This window comes from Furipterus horrens, unplaced genomic scaffold (assembly GCF_987537825.1).
Source record: "Furipterus horrens unplaced genomic scaffold, mFurHor1.1.pri manual_scaffold_7, whole genome shotgun sequence".
NCBI lineage: Eukaryota > Metazoa > Chordata > Mammalia > Chiroptera > Furipteridae > Furipterus > Furipterus horrens.
The window spans coordinates 103,042,768-103,067,718 of record NW_028327177.1 but is presented as its reverse complement, the minus strand read 5'-3'; the positions used below and the strand labels follow the sequence as shown (position 1 = coordinate 103,067,718).

Sequence of the window (24,951 nt, the reverse complement as noted above, 5' to 3'; positions counted from 1 at the left end):
GTGAGTTCTTAAAAAAAAAAAAGAAAAGAAAAAATTCCTGAAAGTAGACCCAGAGAATCACAAAAGAATAAGCAAAAAACACAATGATATATGAGCTCCTGGGAGTGCAGCAACACAATAATATCAAACTAAAAGGAAGCCCTCCCCCGCCCAGATCTGGAGTAGAAGTAGGAAGGTGGGTTTTAACCAGGGTGGGTCTGAATTCAGCCTATTTTGGAATATTCGGTCTAAATGGGTATCTCTGGTGATAGCTGAAGTGAACCCAAGGTGCCCAAATAGAACTGTGGCCCAGAACCAGGGCAAAGGGACTGCCCCCGTGCCCAGTCCAGCAATTACCATGGATGCATCTTTTGAAAAAAATGTACAGAGCAGGTTTTTGCTCTCTGCTTTCAGTTCTTACCCGGTGTTTTCTAAAACTGAAGTCTAGGAGCGGCATACACTGCTTCAGAAATACTTCCACAAAGAGACGCCCGTACTGAAGAAGATAAAAGAAACACTGCTGATGACCTCTAGCTGAGGCCCCTGCCTTAAGCAGCATAAATAACATCATTTAGCCCAGGGTTTTATTTTGTTTTGGTATATAAAAAATAAATTGGGAAGGGTCCAAAAGGTTAATTTGGAGAATATAGCTTAATGCAAAACCACCTGGTCCTGCTAAGCTCAGAATTAGGCAGACTTATCTACCCATGACAATGGGGAGGGCCTTGCTCAGCCTAAGAATGAGGGCACAAAAGAACAGAGGGGAACCCTAGCTCCCCAAGGACAAATTGCTTCCAAAAAGAAAAAATTGGGTAGAGCTGAGAAAGCACATGCCCAACTGCCAAGTTTACCAATCAGATAAATCACTTCCCCTACTCAACTATTTCCCACATTGACATCAGGGTGGAATGAGTAAAAAGGGAGAGGCAAGGAGATAGAAATGGGGTGATATCTACTTGGAAGAAACTATCAGGAATGGGGAAAAAACATTCTCCCCATAACATTCACTGGCTCTTAACCCATTGGGTATACCATCAAATCTAGGGCTAACCAAGGTTATTCACATGGGAGAGGTGTTCAGCAGTTATGCAGATACCAGGTCTCACATTCATGAAGCCACCCATGGGCTTTCGAAAGGGGAATCATGTACTCCTCCTTCCTCCCTGTTGCCTAGGAAGGAATGGCAGGGAGTGACTACTGTTCCTGAAGCCAGCTGCCCCTAGGCCACTCCTCTTCTAAGACTTGAATCAAAAGTTTTCAAGCTCACAGAAATTCATTCCTCTATTTATCCAACTAGTTAAAGAAAATGTACCCACTGTCTCTTCTAAACTACCATCTGTTAGCACATTCTGTAGACTCTGGCCTGTGAGCAAAGTATTAAGCAATTCTTCCCAGCTGAGGAGCTTTCTAGAGAGACCCAAAGGAGGAATAAATATCAAAGAGGGCCCCGTCAGTCTCTCACCTTTAAACATACATGCAGAACAGGACGACTATCAAATACCTGGAGATGAAAGACAAGAAACCAAAGCTGAGGTCTGCTCCATTGAGCACCCCAGCCTCTTTCTCACTGTGCTTTGAGTGCTGTATTCTAAAATGAAGAAGGCCTGTCAACAGTTAAATTAATCACAAAGTAGAATAAAGCAATCACCATAAATAAAGTTCAAGAAAAGGAAGAGAGGAGCAAAAGGAACAAGAAATTGATTCCAACTGAGGATGTTAAGAAGATGACATTGTAGAGATCCAAAACCTTGATCTGAAGCCTTAAGAAAGAGTGGTAGGCCCTGGCTAGGTAGTTCAGCTGGTTAGAGCATTGCCGATATTCCGAGGTTGCGGGTTCCATTTCCAGTCAGGGCACATACAAGAAGCAACCAATGAATGCATAAATAAGTGGAACAACAAATAGATGTTTATCTTTCTCTCTTGCATGGGCTCTCAATGAAATTAATAATTTTTTTTTAATTAAAATAAATAAATAAATAAATAAAGAGTGGATACGAGGTGGAAAGGAGAGTATATGACATTCTAAGCCAGGGGAACAGCCTGAGCAAAATCACGGATTGGGTGAGAGCAGAGTGTGTTAAGAGATAAAGAAGGCATTCGTGGTTGGAAAAGGGAGGTAGTGGGGTCTATGCCAGATCATAGAGGACCCCAGGTGAAACGAGAATAGGAAAATGACACGTGGAAGGAGCCATTAAATAGTAAGTATTGTGGCACAGATGATAAGGAAGAACGGAGAGAAGGAAAAAGGCATCACCTGGGGAGAGAAGAAGGGGTTATCCAGGATGGGGAGGGGCACAAGGGAAGAAGACAGAGAGCAGGTCCCCAAGGAAGGGTGGGGAGAGGAGCAGGCAGAGTCCATGTTGGAAACCAGGCCCCTTGCTGGTTTGTGCAGTCAACCAGTGAGATGGGTCAAGGAATATCCACACTCACCTTTATCAGATTGATGAGGATACTGAAGTCTCGAACAGCCATGTTCCAGTAGAGGAGCTTTTCTTCGTGAATCTGGAACAGCCAAATATACAGGCAACTCTGCATCACAATCAAATATGTCTCTATCTGTACTACTACTAATATATGGTTCTTGAATTCCACAACTATTCAGAGATTTAAGCCAACTATCCTCTTAAAAAGATATAACACCTAGTGCACCCCCAAGATGGTTCTAAGGCTTATGTATATATGATAATATCGGGGTACCTTATAAAGACTTTCTAATAAGCTGACTCCTGTTCAGTAATTACCAGGTGGAAAAAAGCCTCTGAAATATACCTATTGGCCATTAGCTTCCTGTGGCTTCTCTGATTTCCTGTGTTAGCTTATGCTTTTAGTGGTTCTAGCTTAGTTCTGGTTAGCAGGCTATCAAGGCCCAGGACCACTTACAAGCAGCACAGTGCTGAGCACATGAAGCTTCAACCAAAGACATTTTTTCCAGAGCTAGGGCCTACGGAGCAATCCAAGCTTTTCCCTACACAATAACCAGGAAAAACAGAGCCTAATTCTTACCTACAACTAGAAGGGAAGAAAATTAAGCCAGGAGATCTTTGAAAAGAATCCTAGATCTCAGTAAATCAAAGGAAATAGCTTAAGAGAAACCATGGGCCCAAGGAAGTACAGCAGATCCTCGAATAACATCATTTTGTTCAATGTCATTTTATTTTAACAATGAGGAAAAAAAAATCGATTCACAGCTGGGGCCACTTTCTGTGTGGAGTTTCCATGTTTTCTCCATGTACTCCAGTTTCCTCCCACATCCCAAAGATGTCCACATTAGCTTAATTGGTGGGTCTAATGTTCCAGTTCCAGTCTGAGTGAATGTGCGTCTCTCTCTCTCTCTCTTTCTCTCCTCTTTCTCTCTCTCTCTCTCTCCCCTCCTCTCTCTCTCTCTCTCCCTCTCTCTCTCTCTGAAATGGAAGGGCAACCTGTTCAGTGTAGGTTCCCTCCTTGTGCCCTGAGCTGCCAAGATAGGCTCTGACTATTCTGACACTGAACTTGTATAAGTGGGTTAGAAAATAATTACCTTATTTGCTTTTATAATCTTTCTTAAATATATGTATAGCTTACATTTATTTCAATGTTTAATATTAAAAGTGGTTTAGGTCTTTTTAAATTTTTTTTTTTAAGAGAATCTTTCTTTTAATTGATTTTTTTAGAGAAACATCAATTTGTTGTCCCACCAATTTATGTATTCATTAGTTGATTCTTGTATGTGCCCTGACCAGGGATTGAACCTGCAACCCTGGTATATTAGAACAACACTATAACCAACTGAGTTACCTGGTCAGGGCCTATTTTGGGTCTTTATCTAGAAGTTCGGTGATGTTTTTGTGACCAGGAATATGCTGTAGAAACTTAACTCTTGTTTATATCAATTAGCCTATGGTAAAATTGGTTTAGTTGCACAAAGTTTCGCTTAAGGGTACAGTTTCCAAGAACCTATCAATAATATTGAAGACTTACTGTAATCCAAAGTCTATTTCTTGGGGTGGTGGGAGTATCTGTCTCACCTGCTGAGAGTCTGCTGCTGTGCCAGGCTGAAGACCTCTGACCGTCTTCTCTAGTTCAGCCATCATCACACGGAAGAAAATGACAAAGGTGTGCCTAGAAGGGAAGAGCATGCATGCCCACACAATAATGCACTGGTTAGAAAGAACTTCCTGGGAAAAAGCAAAGGAACTAAAAGTCATTTCCTTCTCCGCTTCTCTCAATGTCCTTTTACTGGGGTGCACTGTAAGAGGATGGGGAAGTGATAGAATTTAGAAATGAGTCCAAGAAGATGGCCTGTGAAACAATGGAATTAGCTTTATGAAGGGAGTTAGTGTGGTAGTATGGAAATAGCAGTAAAGTAGTGATGAGAAGATTCAATTCTAGATTTCTAGTTCCATATTTACTTTATTGCCTGTATAAGCCTGAGCAAGTTCCCCCTCTAACCCTCATTTTCCTCATCAGTAAAATAAGATTAATGACATCTACCCTTCACAGAATCCTTGAAAGGATCAAGTGAGATATAAAATGTAAAAGCACTTTATAAACTGTAAATAGAATGTAAAAATGCTTTATAAACTGTAAATTCTATACAAATGTAAAATAACCATTAATATTATGAGACTTAGAACCCATTAAGTGAGACATACGTGATTTGATGCAACAATTGCTTTATCCTTCTAAATGTGGTTAAAATAATCTCACGTTTTGAAAGTACCAACAGAAGTTTAGTCACTAAAGACTCATTGCCTTTTAAGACTGTAAAGACTAAAAATTAATTCCTCAATAAGGTCCTTTCACATAGTCTGGCTGACAGCCTCTTGGAAAGAATGCATACTAGACATTCCATATGCTAAATGCGTGACTGAACCTACCATCTGCATCAGAATCAGATGAAAAGTAACATAGTTACTTGGAAACTACATATATTGGACGGTGTAATTCTAACTTAGGGAGAGAACCAGAGGAGAGAACTCCCTTACCTGGTCAGTGTAGGGAACGTGGAGGAAGATGCATCTTTAGAAGAGTTGATCAGTTCTGGGACACCAACACCAGCAATCTCCTCTATGGTCTTCAGAACACTGTCTGTGTGCTCCAGGTAGATGCTGCATTAAGAGCCATAGGAGTATGAATATATGTTATAGAATTCCTAAATCAAGATTTCTTTCTTGAGCTATTACCAGGTATTAAGCTTTAATACAACTTACTGACATTAAAATATTTTTTAAATAAAATAAAGATTCCAAAAGCCCAGGCTGCTGTGGCTCAGTGGATTGAGCGTCAGCCTGCGAGCCAAGTGTCGCTGGTTCATTTCCCAGTCAGGGCACATGACTAGGTTGCATGTCAGGTCCTCAATCGAGGGCGCGAGTAAGAGGCAACCACACAGTGATGTTTCTCTCCCTCTCTTTCTCCTTTCCCCTCTGTCTAAAAATAAATAAACAAACAAATAAATAATTTTCAAATAAAAAATAAAGATTCCAGATATATGACAGGAGGCAAGAAAATGTCTGAATAAGAAATACATTTAGACACCTTGGAAGTGGTGAATGTGTCTTGGATATGGTAGGCAATAAATAAATATCTGATTCGTTGGTTAACAAGGCAGGAAACAACTGCAGACTCCTCTTCTTCCTCTTTGATTCAATAAGAAACTAGCTGACAATGGAAAACAGAACTAGAGGATCTTATGATCTACCTTTTCTAAATGTTCATTTCAATCTATTTCATTCCTTCCAAGTTCTCCCTAACCAAGGTAATTTCTCAGTCTTTAACCAGATGAGGGACGCCAACAGTGGCAAAATAGAAGACTATTTGGCTCCTAGAAAGAAATGGAGCACCTCACCTCAGCAAAGCATGGAGCTGATCATTATGGATGCTGCTCTTCTCTTTCTCCCCACTTGGCCACACTCGACATAGGAAATGTTTGGCCAGGGAAGCTGTTGGAGAAACAAAACAAAGTTATCTCATGCGTTGAAAACTGACCTCACTCTGTTTTTCAGGCTTTTGGAGATGATTATGGATCAAAAGAATTAGTTTTTTCTATCTACTATAAAGTTCCTGGTCTAACAGACAATTTGAAAAAAGCTGTCATAAGTTCGTGTTCCACTGGCCTTTCTATCAGAAAAAAACACATCTGTCTAAGACCCAACACAACACGTCCTACCCTCTCACCCCATCTTGAGAAGCACACAGAGAAAGGGAACGCTACTATGCAGTGGGAAAGCCAATCTTGTTCCTCCTGGGCAGGCCAATAAGCAGTAGCCATCTCACAGATTCAAATCAAATTCTCCCCTTTCAACCAACAGGGAATAATAAAGGATTGTTATGCATTTTCTTCTTGCTTTCTGTCTGTGCTGCCAATTAGTATATATATTCAATGAGCTGGATTCCGAAAGCTATGATAAAAGGCAGTTAAAAGAAAAAAATCATAATGGGGCCAGGCCTTTTTTACACTTAATCCTGATTTCTCCTTTTTCTCCCACTTTATTAACCACATGGTTTATGTCCCTTTTTGTCAAATGTCTCATATAATTTTAAAAAATTAGAAAAGGGACAGAAATAAATGGAAGCCAAACAAAATTATCTAGCCAACTGAACTAAACATATTCAGACTAAGCAATGTCACCAAAGATCAGTTATAGCTCCTTCAGGGGAAATGTTCTTCTTGTATATCAAGAGGGAACATCTGCAGTTATGGGGGGGGGGGGGTTACGTGTAAAACATACAAGGCCGTAAAAAGCCCCAAGTTTACAAGCTTGTGTTATTTATCCTATTAAGAAGAAAAAAAATTGAATCTGGGTCCATCACCAATTTTTCCTTTGTTTTGAGTAGGAGCTGTAGATTTCTCCAAAACGACCATCAAAAGTCTGATGAGATAAAGAGCAGATTGGAAACTGGGAATGCTGTGGTGGAAATTCTGCAAGTAATGGAAGCTTTGTCTGTAAGGAGATGAGAAAAAAAAAAAGCATCACAAGTGTTATCTAAATCCATGAATTGTCCAAGTCCACTTAAGTGCTTGATGGTTCATCAGAATCCTCACTTTCAGGTGCTTTAGTACCAACCTTCTTTCAAGGACTTGATAGAGAACTAAAACTTTGTATGGATAAAGCCAAGGCAGTGCAGAGTCCAGTGGATGGAATGCTGGCCTTGAAGGGGTCATACCAAGTTCTCCAAGTACTAGTCTAGACCATGCTTATATGTGCAACCCTGGATCAATAATTTGCTCTTTAAGGCCTTAAGCAACACATTTAAAAAAATTTTAAATTCTAGGTTCATAGGTACAAGGTAAAAGGGAATTATAAAGCAGAGCTTTTATTTTTTTTAAAAAATATTTCCTTTTATTTATTTTTAAAAGACTTTTACTGATTTATTCTTAGAAAGAGGAAAAGGGAAGGAGAAAGAGAGGGAGAGAAACACCAATCGAATGCCTATCCCCATACAGCTGGGGACCAGGCCCCAAATCAGGCATGTGCTCTGAATGAGAATTGAACTGGCGACCTTTCGCTCTGTAGAAGAACACCCAACCAACTAAGCCAAACAGGTCAGGACTAAAGCAGAGCTTTTAATAAACATACCATATATGGTCACTTACAATACAATGAAGTAATGGGAGATGGGAATCACAATTAAACCAAGATTATAACTGAAATAAAACTAGAGTCAACTCCTGATTGATTGGTGGGAAGGAGGTAAAATAAATGTAAAAGTACAGTATTTAAAATAAAATAGCCCTGACTGGTATGGTTCAGTGTGTCAGGTGTTGTCTCGCAAACCTAAAGATCACCAGTTCGATTCCTGGTCAGGGTACATACCTGGGCTGCGGACGGGGTCCCTGGTTGGGGTCATGCAAGAAGCACCCATCAGTATTTCTCTCCCTCTCTTTCTCCTTCCCTTATCCTTTCTCTCTCTCAAAAAAGAAAAGAAAAGAAAAAGAAAAAGAAAGTAAGTCCTGTCTTAAAGATAAGCATTGACTGCAGACCCAGTGACAGCCTACGGTATCAGGGTCGGTGAACCTGGGGTGGCATGCCCCTTAGATCTCCTCAGTTCCCTCCTCCACTGCCTAGCCCTCAACCTTGGCTCCTTTTTTGCCAAGACTGGGAGAAGGAGGCAGGCAATCAGTGTAACTGGCTGCTAACCTGATTTTCACGCAACCCTACTGGGAGACTCAAGATAATCAAGAATTGACTTTAGATGGTCAGTACTGTCATCATCATCACCTGAAAAGGCAAACTTTATATAATGAAAGATGCATGAAGACTTAGAATGATTTGTTCAACAGTTTCTAATGTTTCAGGGCTTATCTGAGCACAGAGGAGAGAAAGCTCATCTAGCTGAGGAAAAGTAGCTAAAAATATCAATTTCCTTAACAACTACCAAGAGACATCAAGTTATTTCCACGAAATCTTGTTCCTAGGAGTTTCTTGGGAAACTCTCTGGAATATGTAGTCGGACCCACCTAAGAAGCTCCTCCAAGCACTGGTCAGGCTCTCTTGGCTTCAGTCGGTTAGTAAGGACCCCAAGGGCTGCGTACAGTAAATTCTGATTTTGAGGTTGAAAAAATCCACTCCTAAGGGAAAGTCAAGGTAAGATGGTTTAGCATAGTTTCAGGAAGATTGCTTGGACAGCATTTGAGGACTGACCTCTAGTCTGTACTATCAATAAGTCAACAGAAGAAAAAGAAGAACTAAAATATTCAAAGTACTCAAGGGCCAAATTTAGTCACAGCTCTGAGTATCAAGTCAAGAAGTTGAAGTGTCTTTCCTTAAAGACCTAACAGCCCACCTAGGTTTAGTTTCAAGGGGAAGTGCTCTCCTCCCCTGCGTTTTAGAGATAAGTCTCAGTCTTACCTAAAAAAATAATAATAATTTTGTAAAATTGTTAAATTAATGTCTAATCCATAGTAGGTGTTCAATAAAGAACTTACTCCTCCTTCTATATTAATAAATCTTAACTATTCTATCTTAGATTATCTTTCCTTCAGTCCCACCCTTCCCAAGCGAAGGTTGTCACTCTTGGTCAGGCCCTCATCATCACATGCATTGACCAGGGTGACACCTTTTGACTGGTCTTCCTGCATTCCTTTCCAATCTCCTTGCACACTGCTGTTAATGGGATTTTTCTAAAATACTGCTTTCATTATATCATGGTGTGATAACGGAACTCCAAAATTGCTTCCCTGAACATAATTCAAATTCTTCTGCCTAACCTTCAATGGCCAGCACACTGACCCACTAGATCTGCTTCTCCAGAAAAATGTCCACATCACCAGTGGTAGTCTTTCTTCCTTTTCACAAGTTTATTCTGAGGGCATAGTATGGGTCAGGTTCTTTTTTCCTTTGGACAGCTTTATTGAGGTAAAATTGACATACAATAAACTGCATGTATTTAAAATGTTGAATTTGATCAGTTGATTTACATATAAACCCATGAAATCATCACCACAATAAAAATAATGAACATACATTACAGCCAAACATCTCCTTATATTCCTTTGTAATCCATCCCTCCCTCCCCTGATCCTCCCACCCAATGCTAGGCAACCATGGATCTGTTTTCTGTCACTACAAGACTATATGCTTTTTCTAGAATTTCATATAAATGGAATCAAATACTACATACTCTTATGGTCTTGCTTTTTATTCGGTATAATTCTTTTTTTATCCATGCTGTTGCATGTAGTATTCCACTATATGGACATACCACAATTTGTTTATTTATTCACCATATGATGAACATGGAGTTGTTTCCAATCTGGGGCTATCACAAATAAAGCTGCTATAAGCATTCATGCACAAGACTTTATATAGACACATGTTTTTATTTCTCTTTGGTAAATACCTAGCAGTGGAATGGCTGGGTTGTAGGGTAGGTGTATGTCTAACTTCTTAAGAAACTGAAAGTGTTTTTTAAAGTGGGTGAACCATTTTATAGTCCCATCAGCAACCTGTGAGAGTTCCAGTTGCTCCGCATCTTCGCCAACATTTGGTAAGGCAAATCTTTTTAATTTAGTCATGCAATAATTTTTAACTTGCATTTCTTAAATAACTAAATACTATCGAACATCTCTGCATGTGTTTATTTGCCATCCATAAATCTCCTTGATGAAGCATATATTCAAATCTTTTGTCAGGCACTATTCTTAAGTGCTGAGGATACAACAATGGCTGGTCCTGGCCCTCACAGAACTCACAGTCTAGGAGGGAAGATGAATGAACAAGTAAAATAACATGTAATAAGTTTTATCGTAAGAAGATACAAGAGTAATAAAAGAGAACTGGGGGGTGGGGGGGGTCAGAGAGGTAGAAAGGAGGCTTACCTGGCCTAGGAGTCAGAGAAGATTTCCCTAAGAAAATTCAAATCCAGATCTCAAGGATGAGTTAGAAAAGACTGGGGGATCAAGGAAGGTGGAAATCCTGGTAGAAGGATGAGTATGTGTGAAGCTTTCCAGGTGAAAACTATGTAAGGTGCTGAAATTAATTCAGTAGAGCTGGAGGGCAAGAGTATAAGACAATGAGTGGAACAGCAGGAGTCAGGTAACAAAAGGTCTTAGAGGCTAGGTAAGAGTTTGAACTAAAAATAAAAATAAAAAAAAAATCTAAGGGCAATCAGAAACCAAAGCTGGGATAGGATAAGAATGGGTTTGTGTTGGGAAGACCACTCTGACTGCAGTATAAAAAATGGACCAAGGGAGGGCAACTGGAGGCAGAAAGACCAGCTGTGGAAGTAATCTAGACTGGTGAGAGACGACGGGAGTCTGGGAACTGTGAAGAATGAGTTGGCTATTTAGAAGATAAAAATCAATATCTTGTGATCAGATATGGGAGAGAGAAAAGGCAGATAGTAGAAGAAGGGACAAAGAATAACTCCTGGTTTCTGGCTCAGCTAGGCAAAGCTGAAGGAGAAGTGGTAAGGAGAATACACTTTGTTTTGGATGTGATGAGTCTGAGGTGTAAACAACACATCTAAGAGGGTGTTATATAGGGAGCTGGACATAAATGCCTGAAGCTCAGAAGACGAGTTTTAGCACAAATTTAAACTTGGGTGACACTGCCCAGGAAACTTATATCATGAGAACAGAGCAGCCAGGGCCCCAGCCCTGAGAAACAAAACCACTTAAGGAACACACATCCCTCATTTCTACTTTCATCCAGGCTGCGCCTTCCAGCCCTCTTCTTTACCTCCCCAAAGGCGATGACCCTTCAAGGGCCTGATAATCTCTCCCTGCTTCCACGAAGGCACCCACAAATACCCCAGCTCCAACTGTGCTCAGTTTTTCACCACATAATCTGGAATTTATCCAGAACTTTAGTTACAACTTCTTAAGTATCAATCTCTCCAATGCTATTACAAATAGCTTGCTCCAGCAAACTCAACTAAGAATCAGATGGTCAGATTTGTTACAAGCTAACCAATATCAAGTCACCCAATTTTCAAATAAGTTAATAATAGCAACTCCCTAAGACAAAGAGGGTGCAAGAGCAAATGAAATGACACAGACAGAAGGTAAGATGGCGGAGGAGTGAGGAGACGCTGCGATTTCAGGCTCCCGAGACCCGCCTGCAGTTGGGGCTAATTGCAGACAGAACGTCTCAGTGAGCAGCTGGACACTAGCAGGAGTCGAGCCATGGCACTGCTGGATTAGAGAAAATCCATCTGGGAACAACCTGTTTAGTGAGGATAGCGGAGGAAAAGGGGACGAAACGGGATTCCTGACTGGGGCGGATCCCCGAGCTGCAGCAGGAAGCATACAAAGGCTTTTTGGCAACCACAGGTTGCCCCGGAGAGGAGTCAGGAGGAGAGCGGATCTCTGCCCGCTGGCAGAGACGGGACTCGACCAAGTGGCATTGGCACCGAAGGACAGGAGACAGCGTGCTGTCGGGCAAGTGAGAACAGAATTCTCCTTTATATTTTTCTCTAGTGGATGGTGGAGAGGGGAGGAAAGTTTGGGGGTGGTAGGCCATTCTTAAGGAGCGCAGGCGCAGAGGCGCGCTCATCCACTCCCCAACCCTACCCTTGGGTCGCGGGGGCGCACATAGGGAAGTGCTCTCACTCACTGGCCCAGGTGCGCAGGGCCGTGAATCCAGGCGTCCCTCGGACACTCCCCAATGGACATAAGATCAGTGCCCCAACGGGCACAGGGAGGGCCCACTGAACATGCAGAGGACCGTGCACTGATACCCCTAGCCAGCTCCCGTGGGCACTGGGCCCCAGGCCGGAAAGCAGACCACTAGCGCAGGCTCTGTTTGTGCCCGCCCAGACGGGTGAGGGAAGGCAGGCGGCCGCAGCACGGGAACAGCGGGAGGCGGCGACTCACGGACACTCACTTCCACTGAGCACAAGTGTCCCTGGCCCTGCCCTAAGAGGCGAGAGACCAACTCCCGGAGCTCGGCTCAGCGGGACTAAGGGCACGGGCGGCGTGCGAGCACGAAAACACCTTAGCCCAGGGACAATAGGCGCCAATCGCGGGGAGAGTTCTCGGGTCGCCCGCGGGCGTGCAGGGACACGCGCAGGGACACCTCCGCGCGAACGCGGAACCACCGCGGCCCAGCAACAATAGGCGCCAATCTCGGGGCGAGCTCTCGGGCTGCCCGAGCGCGCAGGGGCTCGCGCAAGGGCACCTCAACTGGCTCCAGCGGGCAGCAAGGGAGCACGCCGTGCTGGCAACCGCGGGCGCGCACCAGTGCTGCAAAAAACAAGAACCTCTGAACCGCCACACTAGACCAGCTGCGGACGCAGAAAAAGAAGGCAACACACCAAGGTTAAAACGGAGTAAAAACATCGCTTTTTTTTTTTTCAATTTTTTTTCTCCCTTTCCTCTTTCTTTCTTTCTTCTTAATTCTTTCTTTTCTTTCTTTATTCTTTTCTTGGGTTTTTTTTTGGGGGGGGTTCGGGGGGTATTTTTTTTCTCTCTTCTTTCTTTCTTCTTTCTTTTCTATCTTTCTTTGTTCTTTTCTTTCTTCTCTTTTCTTGGGTTCTTTGGGGGGTCTTTTTGTGGGTTTTTTTTCTCTCTTCTTTCTTCTATATTCTTTCTTTTCTTTCTTCTTTTCTTCGGTTTTTTTTTTTGGGGGGGGTGTTTTTTTTCTCCCCTTCCAAAAAGAATAACAAACTTTATCTCTAACGTGTTGCATATAACCTCTCCTTCTCATCCTTTCTCTTTAACCGTTGTTTATTCGTTTGTGTGTCTAGTTTAGCCCCCCTATCACTCTAAATAATAGAATATAATTACTATATAAACCCAATACAAAACAATGCCACTTTCTTACTATATTATGCATTTTTCTATCCTTTTCTTCTATTTTTATTAACATACAATGTAAATATTACCTACTGGCTTGCACAGTCTCAACTATTATTAATCTATCACCCCCTCTACCAAAAATTATATTTTTCCTCCCCAAAAACAACTCTTATCTATTCTTCTTATAGTATAAAAGCTCTAATCTCTTTACATTTATATTAATACAGGCTCGTTGGCTGACGATAGCAGGATAGAGTGGGGGATACTTTTTGAGGGTGTGGGTCTCCTGCCTGGGCTGTGTGTTTATGTTTTTAACAGCATATCCACAAAAGAACTCAAGACAAAGCGGATAGAGTGACTCTCAACCAACTAGCCAGAAGGAAGATCCTATCAAAGAACATCTGAAATATAACCAAACAGCATAAACAAACGACATAAAGGGTAACTCAAGAACATCAGGCTCAGGATATCAAAGAGACTGCACCACTGAAACCCCCAGATCTCCGATAAAGAATCTCACACCACAAAGGAGGGAAGTCAAAGCAGACTACACCCCCCAAAAAACAAACAAATAAATAAATAAAAACAAACAAAAAGAATCCAACATGGTAAGACGCAAAAATAACCCCTCAATGAAGAGAAAAGAGGAGTCCTCAGAAAGAGATAGATGAAATAGACATAGCCCAAATGTCAGACATGGAATTCAAAACAATGGTGGTAAAGAAGCTCAATATACTTGACATCCTTAAAATCAAATATGACAACCTCCAAGGAAGTTACCAGCAGCTCCAAGAAAATTACAGGGAACTTGCACAGAACTACACCAGCATAAAAAAAGACATAGAAACTGTTAACAAGAACCAGGAAGAACTTAAGAATGCAATCTCTGAACTGAAAAACACAGTAGAATCAGTCAAAAGCAGACTAAACGAAGCAGAGGATCGGATTAGTGAGTTAGAAGATAATGTAGAGAAAAACTCCCAGACAATACAGCAAAATGAAAAAAGACTGAAAAAATATGAACAAGATGTAAGGGAATTACAGGATAGCATGAGAAGAAATAATATCAGGATCATAGGAATTAGAGAGGGAGAAGAAAAGGACCATGGAATTGAAAAACTGATAGGAGAAATAGTGACAGAAGATTTTCCCAACCTGATGAGAGAAAAAGTTATACAAGTTCAGGAAGCACAGAGAGTTCCAATGAAGAGGAACCCCCAAAAACCCACTCCAAGGCACATCATAGTTAAAATGGCAACATTCCAAGGCAAAGAGAGAATCCTAAAAGTAGCAAGAGAAAAACAGCAAATAACATACAAGGGAGCTCCGATAAGGCTATCAACTGATTTCTCAACAGAAACATTACAAGCCAGAAGGGAATGGTCAAAAATATTTCAAGCAATGAAAAACAAAGGCCTACAACCAAGAATACTCTACCCAGCAAGGCTCTCATTCAAAATAGAAGGTGAAATAAGAAGTTTCTCAGACAAAGGAAGACTGAAAGAATACATCTCCACCAAACCAGCATTGCAAGAGATGCTAAAGGGAGTGTTCTAAGAAAAAAGAAGAAAAGAACAAGAGAGGAGAGGAACAGAGGTACAAAGGGAAATGAATAAATGCACGTCAATAATAACCTTAAATGTAAATGGATTAAATGCTCCAATTAAAAGACATAGGGTAACGGAATGGATAAGAAAACAGGACCCATATATTTGCTGTCTACAAGAAACACACCTCAAAACAAAAGATTTACACAGACTGAAAGTAAAGGGATATAAAAAAATATTCCAAGCAAACGGACCGGAAAAAAAAGCTGGGGTAGCAGTCCTCATATCAGACAAAACGGATTTCAAAGCAAGGACAATAAAAAGAGACAAAGAAGGACATTTCATAATACTTAAAGGAACAATCCATCAAGAAGATATGACTTTGATAAACATATATGCACCCAACATAGGAGCACCCAAATACATAAAGCAAATACTAGAAGACGACAAAAAGGATATCAACAACAACACACTCATAGTAGGGGACTTTAACACTCCATTATCAACAATAGACAGATCATCAAAGCAAAGAAACACCAAGGATATACAGGCATTGAACAACACACTAAACCACATGGATCTAACTGATATATATAGAACTTTTCACCCCAAAGAAGCAAAATATACATTCTTTTCAAGTGCACATGGGACATTTTCAAAGATAGACCACATGATAGGTCACAAAACAAGCCTCAACAAATTCAAGAAAATTGAAATCATATCAAGCATCTTTTCAGATCACAATGCCTTGAAATTAGAAATCAACCTCAGAGAAAAAAATCAAAGACACCCAAACTCACGGAGATTGAATAACATGCTATTAAATAATGAATGGGTTAACAATGACATCAAAGAAGAAATCAAGAAATTTCTAGAAACTAATGATAATGAGCACACAACTGCCCAAAACCTGTGGGACACAACAAAAGCAGTCCTGAGAGGGAAGTTCATAGCAATACAGGCATATCTGAAAAGGATAGAAGAATCTCAAATAAAAAACCTAACCATAATGCTACAAGAACTAGAACAACAACAACAAACAAAGCCTAGGGCAAGAAGAAGGAACGAAATCATCAAGATCAGAGCAGAACTAAATGACATAGAGACTAAACAAACAATCCAAAAGATCAACAAAACTAGGAGCTGGTTCTTCGAAAAAATAAACAAAATCGACAAGCCTCTAGCCAGTCTAATCAAGAAAAAAAGAGATAAGACCCAAATAAACAAAATCAGAAATGAAAGAGGAGAAATCACGACTGATACCTCAGAAATACAAATGATTAAGTTAGAAATTACTTCAGACAACTGTATGACAAGAAATTTGACAATCTAGAACAAACGGACAAATTTCTAGAAACATACAACCTTCCAAAACTGAATCAAGAAGAAGTGGAAAGTCTCAACAGACCAATAACAAAAAAGGAAATTGAAACAGTAATCCAAAATCTCCCTGCACACAAAAGCCCTGGACCGGATGGCTTCACAGGCAAATTCTACAAAACATTCAGGGAAGAACTAACTCCTATCCTCCTCAAACTGTTCCAAAAAATCCAAGAAGAGGGGAAAATCCCAAACTCTTTCTATGAAGCCAGTATTATCCTAATCCCCAAACCAGGTCAAGACACAACAAAGAAAGAAAACTACAGGCCAATATCACTGATGAACATAGATGCTAAAATCCTCAATAAAATATTGGCAAACAGGATCCAGCAATACATCAAAAAGATCATACATCATGATCAAGTGGGCTTCATTGCAGGGATGCAAGGATGGTTTAATATTTGCAAATCAATAAATATAATACATCACCTAAACAGAATGAAAGACAAAAATCACATGATCATATCAATAGATGCAGAAAAAGCATTTGATAAAGTACAACACCCATTTATGATGAAAACACTCAGCAAAATGGGAATAGAGGGAGCATACCTTAACATAATTAAGGCTATATATGAGAAGCCTGAGGCCAACATCATACTCAATGGACAAAAACTGAAAGCATTCCCCCTGAACTCAGGAACTAGACAAGGTTGTCCACTCCCTCCACTCCTTTTCAACATAGTGTTGGAAGTCCTAGCCACAGCAATCGGACAAGAAAAAGAAATAAAAGGCATCCAAATTGGGAAAGAGGAAGTAAAACTTTCATTATATGCAGATGACATGATAGTATACCTAGAAAATCCTATAAACTCCACTAAAAGACTACTCGATATAATAAGTGAATTTGGCAAAATCGCAGGGTACAAAATAAATATACAGAAATCTAAGGCATTTCTGTACACCAACAATAAAATAGCAGAGACAGAGACAAAAAAGAAAATACCATTTACTATAGCAACAAGAAAAATAAAGTACCTAGGAGTAAACTTAACCAAAGAGATAAAAGACCTGTACTCTGAAAATTACATAACATTGAAGAAAGAAATTAAGGAAGAAACAAATAAATGGAAGCAAATACCATGTTCTTGGATGGGAAGAATCAACATCATCAAAATGGCCATACTACCCAAAGCAATTTACAGATTCAATGCAATCCCTATTAAAATACCAATGACATATTTCGCAGACCTAGAACAAATACTCCATAAATTCATATGGAACCAAAAAAGACCCCGAATAACAAAAGCAATCTTGAGACAGAAGAACACAGCAGGAGGAATCACAACACCAGATATCAAACAATACTACAAAGCCACTGTAATCAAAACAGTCTGGTACTGGCGTAAGAACAGACATATAGATCAGTGGAACAGAATAGAGAGTCCAGAAATAAACCCAGGCCTCTATGGTCAACTAATATTTGATAAAGGAGGAAGGAACATAAAATGGAGTGAGAAGAGCCTCTTTAACAAATGGTGCTGGAAGAACTGGATAGGGACCTGCAAAAAAATGAAACTAGACCACCAACTTACACCACACATGAGAATAAACTCAAGATGGATCAAAGACTTAAATGTAAGCCGTGACACCATAAAAGTCCTAGAGGAAAACATAGGCAAGAAAATATCAGATATCTCACGTAACAATCTCTTCACGGATACATCTCCTAAAGCAAGAGAAATAAAGGAAAAAATAAATAAATGGGATTACATCAAACTGAAGAGTTTCTGCTCAGCAAAAGAAAACATCAGCAAGATGAAAAGGAAACCAACCATATGGGAAAACATATTTGCCAATGACATCACAGACAGGGGACTGATTTCCAAAATACATGAAGAGCTGATACGACTCAACATCAAGAAAACAAACAACCCAATTAAAAAATGGGCAAAGGACCTGAACAAACACTTCTCCGAAGAGGACATACAGAAGGTCCATAGACACATGAAAAAATGCTCAACATCATTAGCCATCAGGGAGATGCAAATAAAAACCACAATGAGATACCACTTTACACCAGTCAGAATGGCCATCATCAACAAATCAACAAACAACAAGTGCTGGCGTGGATGTGGAGAAACGGGAACCCTACTGCACTGTTGGTGGGAATTCAGACTGGTGCAGCCACTATGGAGAACAGTATGGAATTACCTCAAAAGATTAAAAATGGAACTGCCTTTTGAACCAGCGACTCCACTACTAGGATTATACCCGAAGAATCTTGAAACACCAGTTCAAAAGAACTTATGCACCCCTATGTTCATTGCAGCACTGTTTACAATAGCTAAGTGCTGGAAACAACCTAAGTGCCCATCTGTAGATGAGTGGATCAAAAAACTGTGGTGCATCTACACAATGGAATACTATGTAGCAGAAAGAAAGAAGGAACTTCTGCCATTTGCTACAACATGGATGGAACTAGAGAGAATTATGCTTAGTGAAATAAGCCAGGCAAAGAAAGAAAAATACCATATGATATCACCTAATACAGGAAACTAAAGAACAACACAAACAAAGGAACTAAATAGAACAAAGAGCAGAATAGCAGTCATTAGGGGGGAGGGGAGAGAGAGAAGGGGGATAAGTAAGGGAAGGGTTTAGTCAAAGAACCTGTATAAATGACTCATGGACATGGACAACGGGGAGGGATATGATTGCGCGAGAGGGGGTGGGTTGGGTGGGGGAGAGAAATTAGGGGAAAAGGGGACAACTGTAATTGAAAAACCAAAATAAAAAAAAAATGACACAGACAAAAACACTCCCAAAATAAGCACCGTATTTATGTAAGGCTTTTGGAGCCTTTTCCTTCTTTTCTATACCTCAGTTCCTCCATGACTGTCAAGTAAAAGCAAGTACTACTGGATTATCTCTACCTAATGTCTGTTCCACATACTCACCAAGCAAAAAGCCCATGAAAAATCTGCAGTAGCCTCTGATAGCAGGAAGACATTAGTTGGTACTCCTGAACTTGCATTTCTGGTCCATCAACTACACTGTGATTCTCATCAGCTAAGCACTGAAAAGAAAAAATGCTTTCAGGACAGCTGCTTCAGCAATTGCCCTCATTTCCTGTTAATATTTCTTAGCCAAAAAGGAAGTATCTTGTTAACTTAGTGGTATATAAGTCTCTATAATAATAAGATAAGCTTCTAACCTGAAAATAGTTGTGAATATTCTCCAGATGGTTACACATTGGGGTCAGCAGTTGAACAATATAACGAGCAATTTCTTGGCCAGATTTCTGCTGGAGATGTGACAATCCAATATTCTGGCTTCCCTTACTCTGTAATAAATTCAGAGTTATTAGGAAGGAATTGTTGGATAGCTTCTCTGAAATTAAAAGTTCATTAAGGGGTTTTGTTAAACCTAGACCACCAGGTAAGGGTGGATAAATAAATTAACTGCTTGCCTAAGACTCTATTCTGACAGAGGAATCTTGCTCCTTCATCAAATAAGTAATATATTGGTTTTTATAGAGTACAACCAGTGTTTGAGAAGTCTAGACCTATAATTACTGATGAAATAAAGCTTACACAGAAATACAAATCATTTAGGCTGATAAGAATAGAGAGCAAATAATGAGAACAAACAAGAAAGAACCAAATAACTAGATGTGTTGTTTAAATGTTTATATCTAAAATTTTCACTTTAAACAAAATAATCCTCACCTGAGGATATGTTTTATTGAAAGAGAGAGACACAGAGAGAAACATTGATATGAGAGAGAAACATCGACTGGTTCCCTCCCATATGTACCCAAACGGGGGATTGAACCCACAACCTAGGTATGTGCCCTGACTGGGGACTGAACCTGTAAACTTTTGGTGCATGGGACAACGCTCCAACCAACTGACTCACCTAGCCAGGGCTAAAATTTTCACATTTTGCTTTGTGCATCATCCAACTGCTTCACTAGATGCTATGGCACATTTATACATTATATATACATTGAAGGTTCTGGCCTTCTCTAGACAATTAACTAATACATTGAAGCTTGAGCATGGGCTTAGTTTGGGAGGCTGTTAAAACCAAAACCCAAGCACAGGATAGGATTCAGAAATGCTTGGGCATTTAGAAATACATTTCCTGTTTTGGGTGGGTTTTTTGTTTTCTGTTTCAGAGTTCCTTTCTGAAGCAAGGTAAATATGGTCTGGCAATGAAGCTGCCACCATGTCACACAGTGACACAAACACAATGCCACAGAAAGTGCCAACTTATTCACTACTAAGACTTCCTTGTTTCCAAACCCACTAAGGCCAAGGCCTATGCTTCTGCATATACTAACCTTGAGGAAGGGAACTCTCCTGGCAACAGAAGGTGTCAGCACATTCTCCACTTTGCGGGAGAGGTCTTCCAGCAAGAAAAGCAGCTCAGGAGGCTTAAGTTGCACAACTTCTGTGGCCTGTCACAAGGAATACGAAAAGAATAATTCTAAGCATGTCTTAGCCATCTATTTTGGGGAAGCACATTTTATGTTTAGTCTTCCCAATGGGTAAAGAACGAGACCATTACTAAAAAAGGGGAAAATTTCCCCCACCTCATATAAATGGCTGTTGTGCTATATCAACAAAAAGTCAAGCATTTCTAAAGTCAAGCAAGTAAAACAAAATTCCAAATTATTAAAATAAAATTTAATCAGGCAATATAGTTTTGGAAGACATACTTTTTCTCTAGAAATAAATGTCTCTGTGTATCCTTCCAGCTGTGGACCCAAGTTACATTTCCTAAGTACCTTGAGATAAAAAATGACTAATTCAAGGGAATTTCACTTTTCTTTGTTCATTAAATAATCCTTTCATATTTTCATTCCCCTAACGTTTTGCTGAACAGGAGCCCTATAAGTGTATTACACTACCAGAAACAGAATCGGTCAAATATTGTATTACTTCAAACTGTTCACTCAGTATACATTTATGGTGAATCTCCAAGTACAAGCTGATATAGAAAGATTGGAAAAAAATTAAAAAAAAAAAAAAAAGATACTGTCTCTATTCTGAAGGAGCTTACATTCTTGCAAAAAAAAAAAACAACTTATGGTAAAAATATATGGTATTTCTTAATTTCTTAACCTGGTGAACCTCTATTCTGTAGTGAGATCCCATATCAAAAGATAGTTTTTCTGTGAAAATGTCCTCTACTTCTAACTTCCTCATAAATACCATTCTCTCCTCAGAAATTCATCGGTTCAGACCATCAACATAGTACATACTGCTAGTTACGTCTACTTCCTTTATTAGATTATGAACTATTTGAAGGTAAGCATCATGCTGTATGTACTACTGAAGAGCCAAAGTCTAGATTACTGGCAAACACAAAAAGTCTTGATAAGCATTTCATGGATGCTGACTTAAATGCCATGAAAAAGTGAAAATAACATTGACCTCTATAAACCAGAACAGAGCTGCTCTATATAAGTAACCTAAACAACTTATTGTTAGTACCTAGGATAAGGATCACCTCCTTATCACAATCTTTTATAATGTCTAACACACTATTAAAAAACTTATAAACATCAAGATGACAAAGACAATTACTCATTACTTTCTTTCTTTTCATTTTCACTTTTAACTTAGGTTTGTTTTTATTCATCATTATTTTCACAAATAAGGGCTTTGGGAGCCAGAGTCCAACTTCTCTCAATGTCAGTGGTGTTCTTTTTGAAATAAGAATAGAGTTGAGGCACTTTCTGAAAGAATATTAAGTTCTGGGACCTCACTGCTGTCACTTACTTCAGTATGCATTTCAGTGTCTAAGATGAACTTGGTCACAAGCCCACAATGCAGAATAGAGAAGACCTCCATGTCCAGCTCTCGGAATAAGAAATGGTAATTCTGTAGTGACACTGTCTTTTCTTCTTTTCCTTTGAACTCCTAAGGAGAAAGTAGCAGTAACCAACAGAATAAATGAGGATTGTATTTGGCCTAATTTTTAATGAAGATTTTGAAGTGCACTTATGTATTCATTCACCTTATACAAAAAGTTACAATTTCATCACATCATCAATTTTCTTTCTTCAAAGTCCCTAAATATTCCTGAAACAGAGCACCTAATTTAATATTGGGATATAGGTCATATATCTAGGTTCTTCGTTGGTTTCTACTTAGAGATTAGCTATGAGACAAACCAAGGCATTATGGTGTAGTACAGAAAACTATAAGCTTAGGGACCAAAAAGATTTGGCTTCTTTAATTGATCGTTGCCATATGTGTTAAGGGGTTAGGGACTAGTGATATGGGTGAAAAAGGTAAAAGAAATTAGGAATTACAAACTGCCAGTTATAAAAACAGTCATGGGGATGTAAATAACAGCATAGGGAATACAGTCAATAATATGCAAATGGTACTGGACTTATCCGGGTGATCATAAGGTATACAAATAAATGTCTAATTATTAATCTGTACACCTGAAACTAATATAATATTATATGTCAACTGTAACTGGAAAATAAATTAATTTTTTTAAAAAAGATTTGGCTTCAAGTCCTTGATCAAGCACTTATTAAATGTGTGACCTTGGACAAGTCACTTACCCTCTCTGGGTCTTATTTTTGTCATTTATTAAATGTGAATATGAATACTAACCTTGTGTTTTTAGAAGGATTAGAGGAGTTATACATAATAAATAATAAACAGTAGTTAAAAAACAGAAATAATTGGGATCCAGGTGGTTCAGGAAGTATCACAAATACATGAAACCCACTTTGTGAGAGGTACAGAGTTATGGGAAAAGGGTAGTACTTTTATTAAGTATCAGAAACTGTACAAAGCATTTCATGTTATCTCGATTCATTAATAAGTTGGTAATCTGGGATTGGAAGAAGGAGGTTAAAAGGAGTATATCCACAACTACATCTGAAGACAGGGTTTGATAATCACTACAAGAGAAATTCAAAGTACTGATATGGTACAGAAAAGAGAGTAAAGCATTAAAGAAAATAATTAGAAAAACGGTGTGGTAGTGATAAGGAACTGGAGTCTAAGATGCTACTGACAGGGACACTGTAAGGCCTACAAAAGTTTGTTTGCTTTTCCTTTCCCTAATTTTTCTCTGTAAAATGCAGACAATAAAGCTGGCACTCTGTTAATCTCATGGACTGTTACACATCTTCATGGATATGCTTCATTCCATACCTTTCCCAGTTGGCCTCGATTAGATGGTGTAGGGTCGCATTCGGAACTGTCCTCCTTTGAAAGCATGTCAAGGGAAGATGTTTTGTTGCCACCTGCTTTTTGTTTCCTTCCTCCTTATGTTCCAAAAAGAGAAAAGCGACTCAAGGAATCAATAATCATGTTTGTTAAACAATCTGTGAAAGGCTACTTTTAGACACAGAGGAGATAATTTTATAACCTCCAACTATAGTTCATTTATTCATTTTTAATTTTAATTTAATTTAAAAAAATTATTTTAATCAATGTTTCCATTGATTTTTAGAGAGGAAAGGAGAAAGAGAGAAACATCCATTGTTTGCCTCACATATATGCTCCAGCCAGGGAACCCACATCCCAGCATAAGACCTAATAGGGAATCGAACCAGCAACCTTTCAGTGCAAAGAACAATGCTCCAACCCAACTGAGCCACGTAGCTAGGGCCAAACTATAGTTCATTTATAACCATGTCACAGAAAGGGTTAATTATATAATCTCTCCAATTACTGATGCCTTGATGCATATAAACTCTTAGGTCAATTCAATAAGGCTTATATGGAGATAATAAGAACATACCTGTCACTCCCGGTTTTTTGATTTTTGCCGAAACAGCAGTATTGGTATGAGTTGTTACATCTAAAGTTTCCAAGTCAAAGGGTGTAAGCAGAGAACTACAGTCTGGGGCGGCTGAAACAGATAGCAGGCAGAAACTCAATATATGTCAACCATATCTTACCATTAGACTGGGAATGCTAATCACCCAATGGACTAGTTTCTGGAACTACCAAGCATGGCTGACTTCCTATAAGATATATTCAAGTCATCTGACATTAACTGTTCTGGCATAGGAAAATAGTGAAAGATAACTTACAGGATTATCCTATTTATTATGATTAATTAACATAAAACCATTCTAAGTAATGATATAAAATATACAAGCACATAAGGACAAAAAATAAGTTAGCTTACATTTACAATCTAAAGATATTAACAATATTTGGTCTCACAAAAGGTTGATTTTATACACAATTATTTAGATGAGGGCCTGAGGGAAGCTCCATGTTTTCCCTAGAGACTCAAGCTAGCACTTTAAAAAGACAAGTTTACTTAACAGTCAGAAGGTGTTAAGAGCTTTCAGCTTTACTCCTGGTTCATAACTATGTTTAAGAAGTCAAAGGGCACTATGAGTTTGACCTCAAAGAAGCAAAGTACCTTTACAAAATCCCAATCAATATTTTATATATTCTTAAGGTATAAGAGCTCTTGGAGATAACAACGGGAGGAAGATGGATGCACTCATTGCCACCACTGAGCCTGGCTTAAAATCTAAGTTATTTATCTCCTCACTTCTGTCCGAGCAGGGCTACCAGGATACTTCCCTTACCTGCCAAGTACTTTTCCAGGATTCCCTGAAGTTCTACGATGTGCTTTAACCGAGTGAGCACCTTCCCCTTCATCTCAGGTGATGTTTGTTGGCAAAAGGCATTTACAACCTGCAAAAGTACATATTATATTCTCTTACTTTGATCTGTTCAGATTTTGACCTTTTTCATCCAGAGCTAAAGATGCCATTCAGCAGCAGGATCTGTGAGTCTAGTTGTAATAAAAAATAAAGTGTTCTCAGCAAGGTGCTATACAGGAAAAAGCCCTGGTCCAATACAGGAGATCTGACTTTTT

General features: G+C 39.4%; 1 protein-coding gene across 1 annotated transcript in view; it reads right to left on the bottom strand.

The window, feature by feature from the left end:
* Positions 1-24,951, bottom strand: part of FANCD2 (FA complementation group D2) — a 74,769-nt gene that overhangs the window by 4,905 nt on the left and 44,913 nt on the right. The window contains exons 26-40 of the mRNA XM_090284158.1: positions 24,659-24,767; positions 23,851-23,961; positions 23,259-23,371; positions 21,858-21,998; positions 20,414-20,530; positions 19,283-19,411; positions 19,026-19,144; positions 8,417-8,527; positions 6,769-6,899; positions 5,804-5,897; positions 4,944-5,066; positions 3,984-4,077; positions 2,410-2,481; positions 1,442-1,480; positions 401-475 (exon numbers count right to left, since the gene is read on the bottom strand). Of these exons, the coding sequence (XP_090140284.1) occupies positions 401-475; positions 1,442-1,480; positions 2,410-2,481; positions 3,984-4,077; positions 4,944-5,066; positions 5,804-5,897; positions 6,769-6,899; positions 8,417-8,527; positions 19,026-19,144; positions 19,283-19,411; positions 20,414-20,530; positions 21,858-21,998; positions 23,259-23,371; positions 23,851-23,961; positions 24,659-24,767 (1,578 nt within the window). The remainder of the gene's footprint in view (positions 1-400; positions 476-1,441; positions 1,481-2,409; positions 2,482-3,983; positions 4,078-4,943; positions 5,067-5,803; positions 5,898-6,768; positions 6,900-8,416; positions 8,528-19,025; positions 19,145-19,282; positions 19,412-20,413; positions 20,531-21,857; positions 21,999-23,258; positions 23,372-23,850; positions 23,962-24,658; positions 24,768-24,951) is intronic.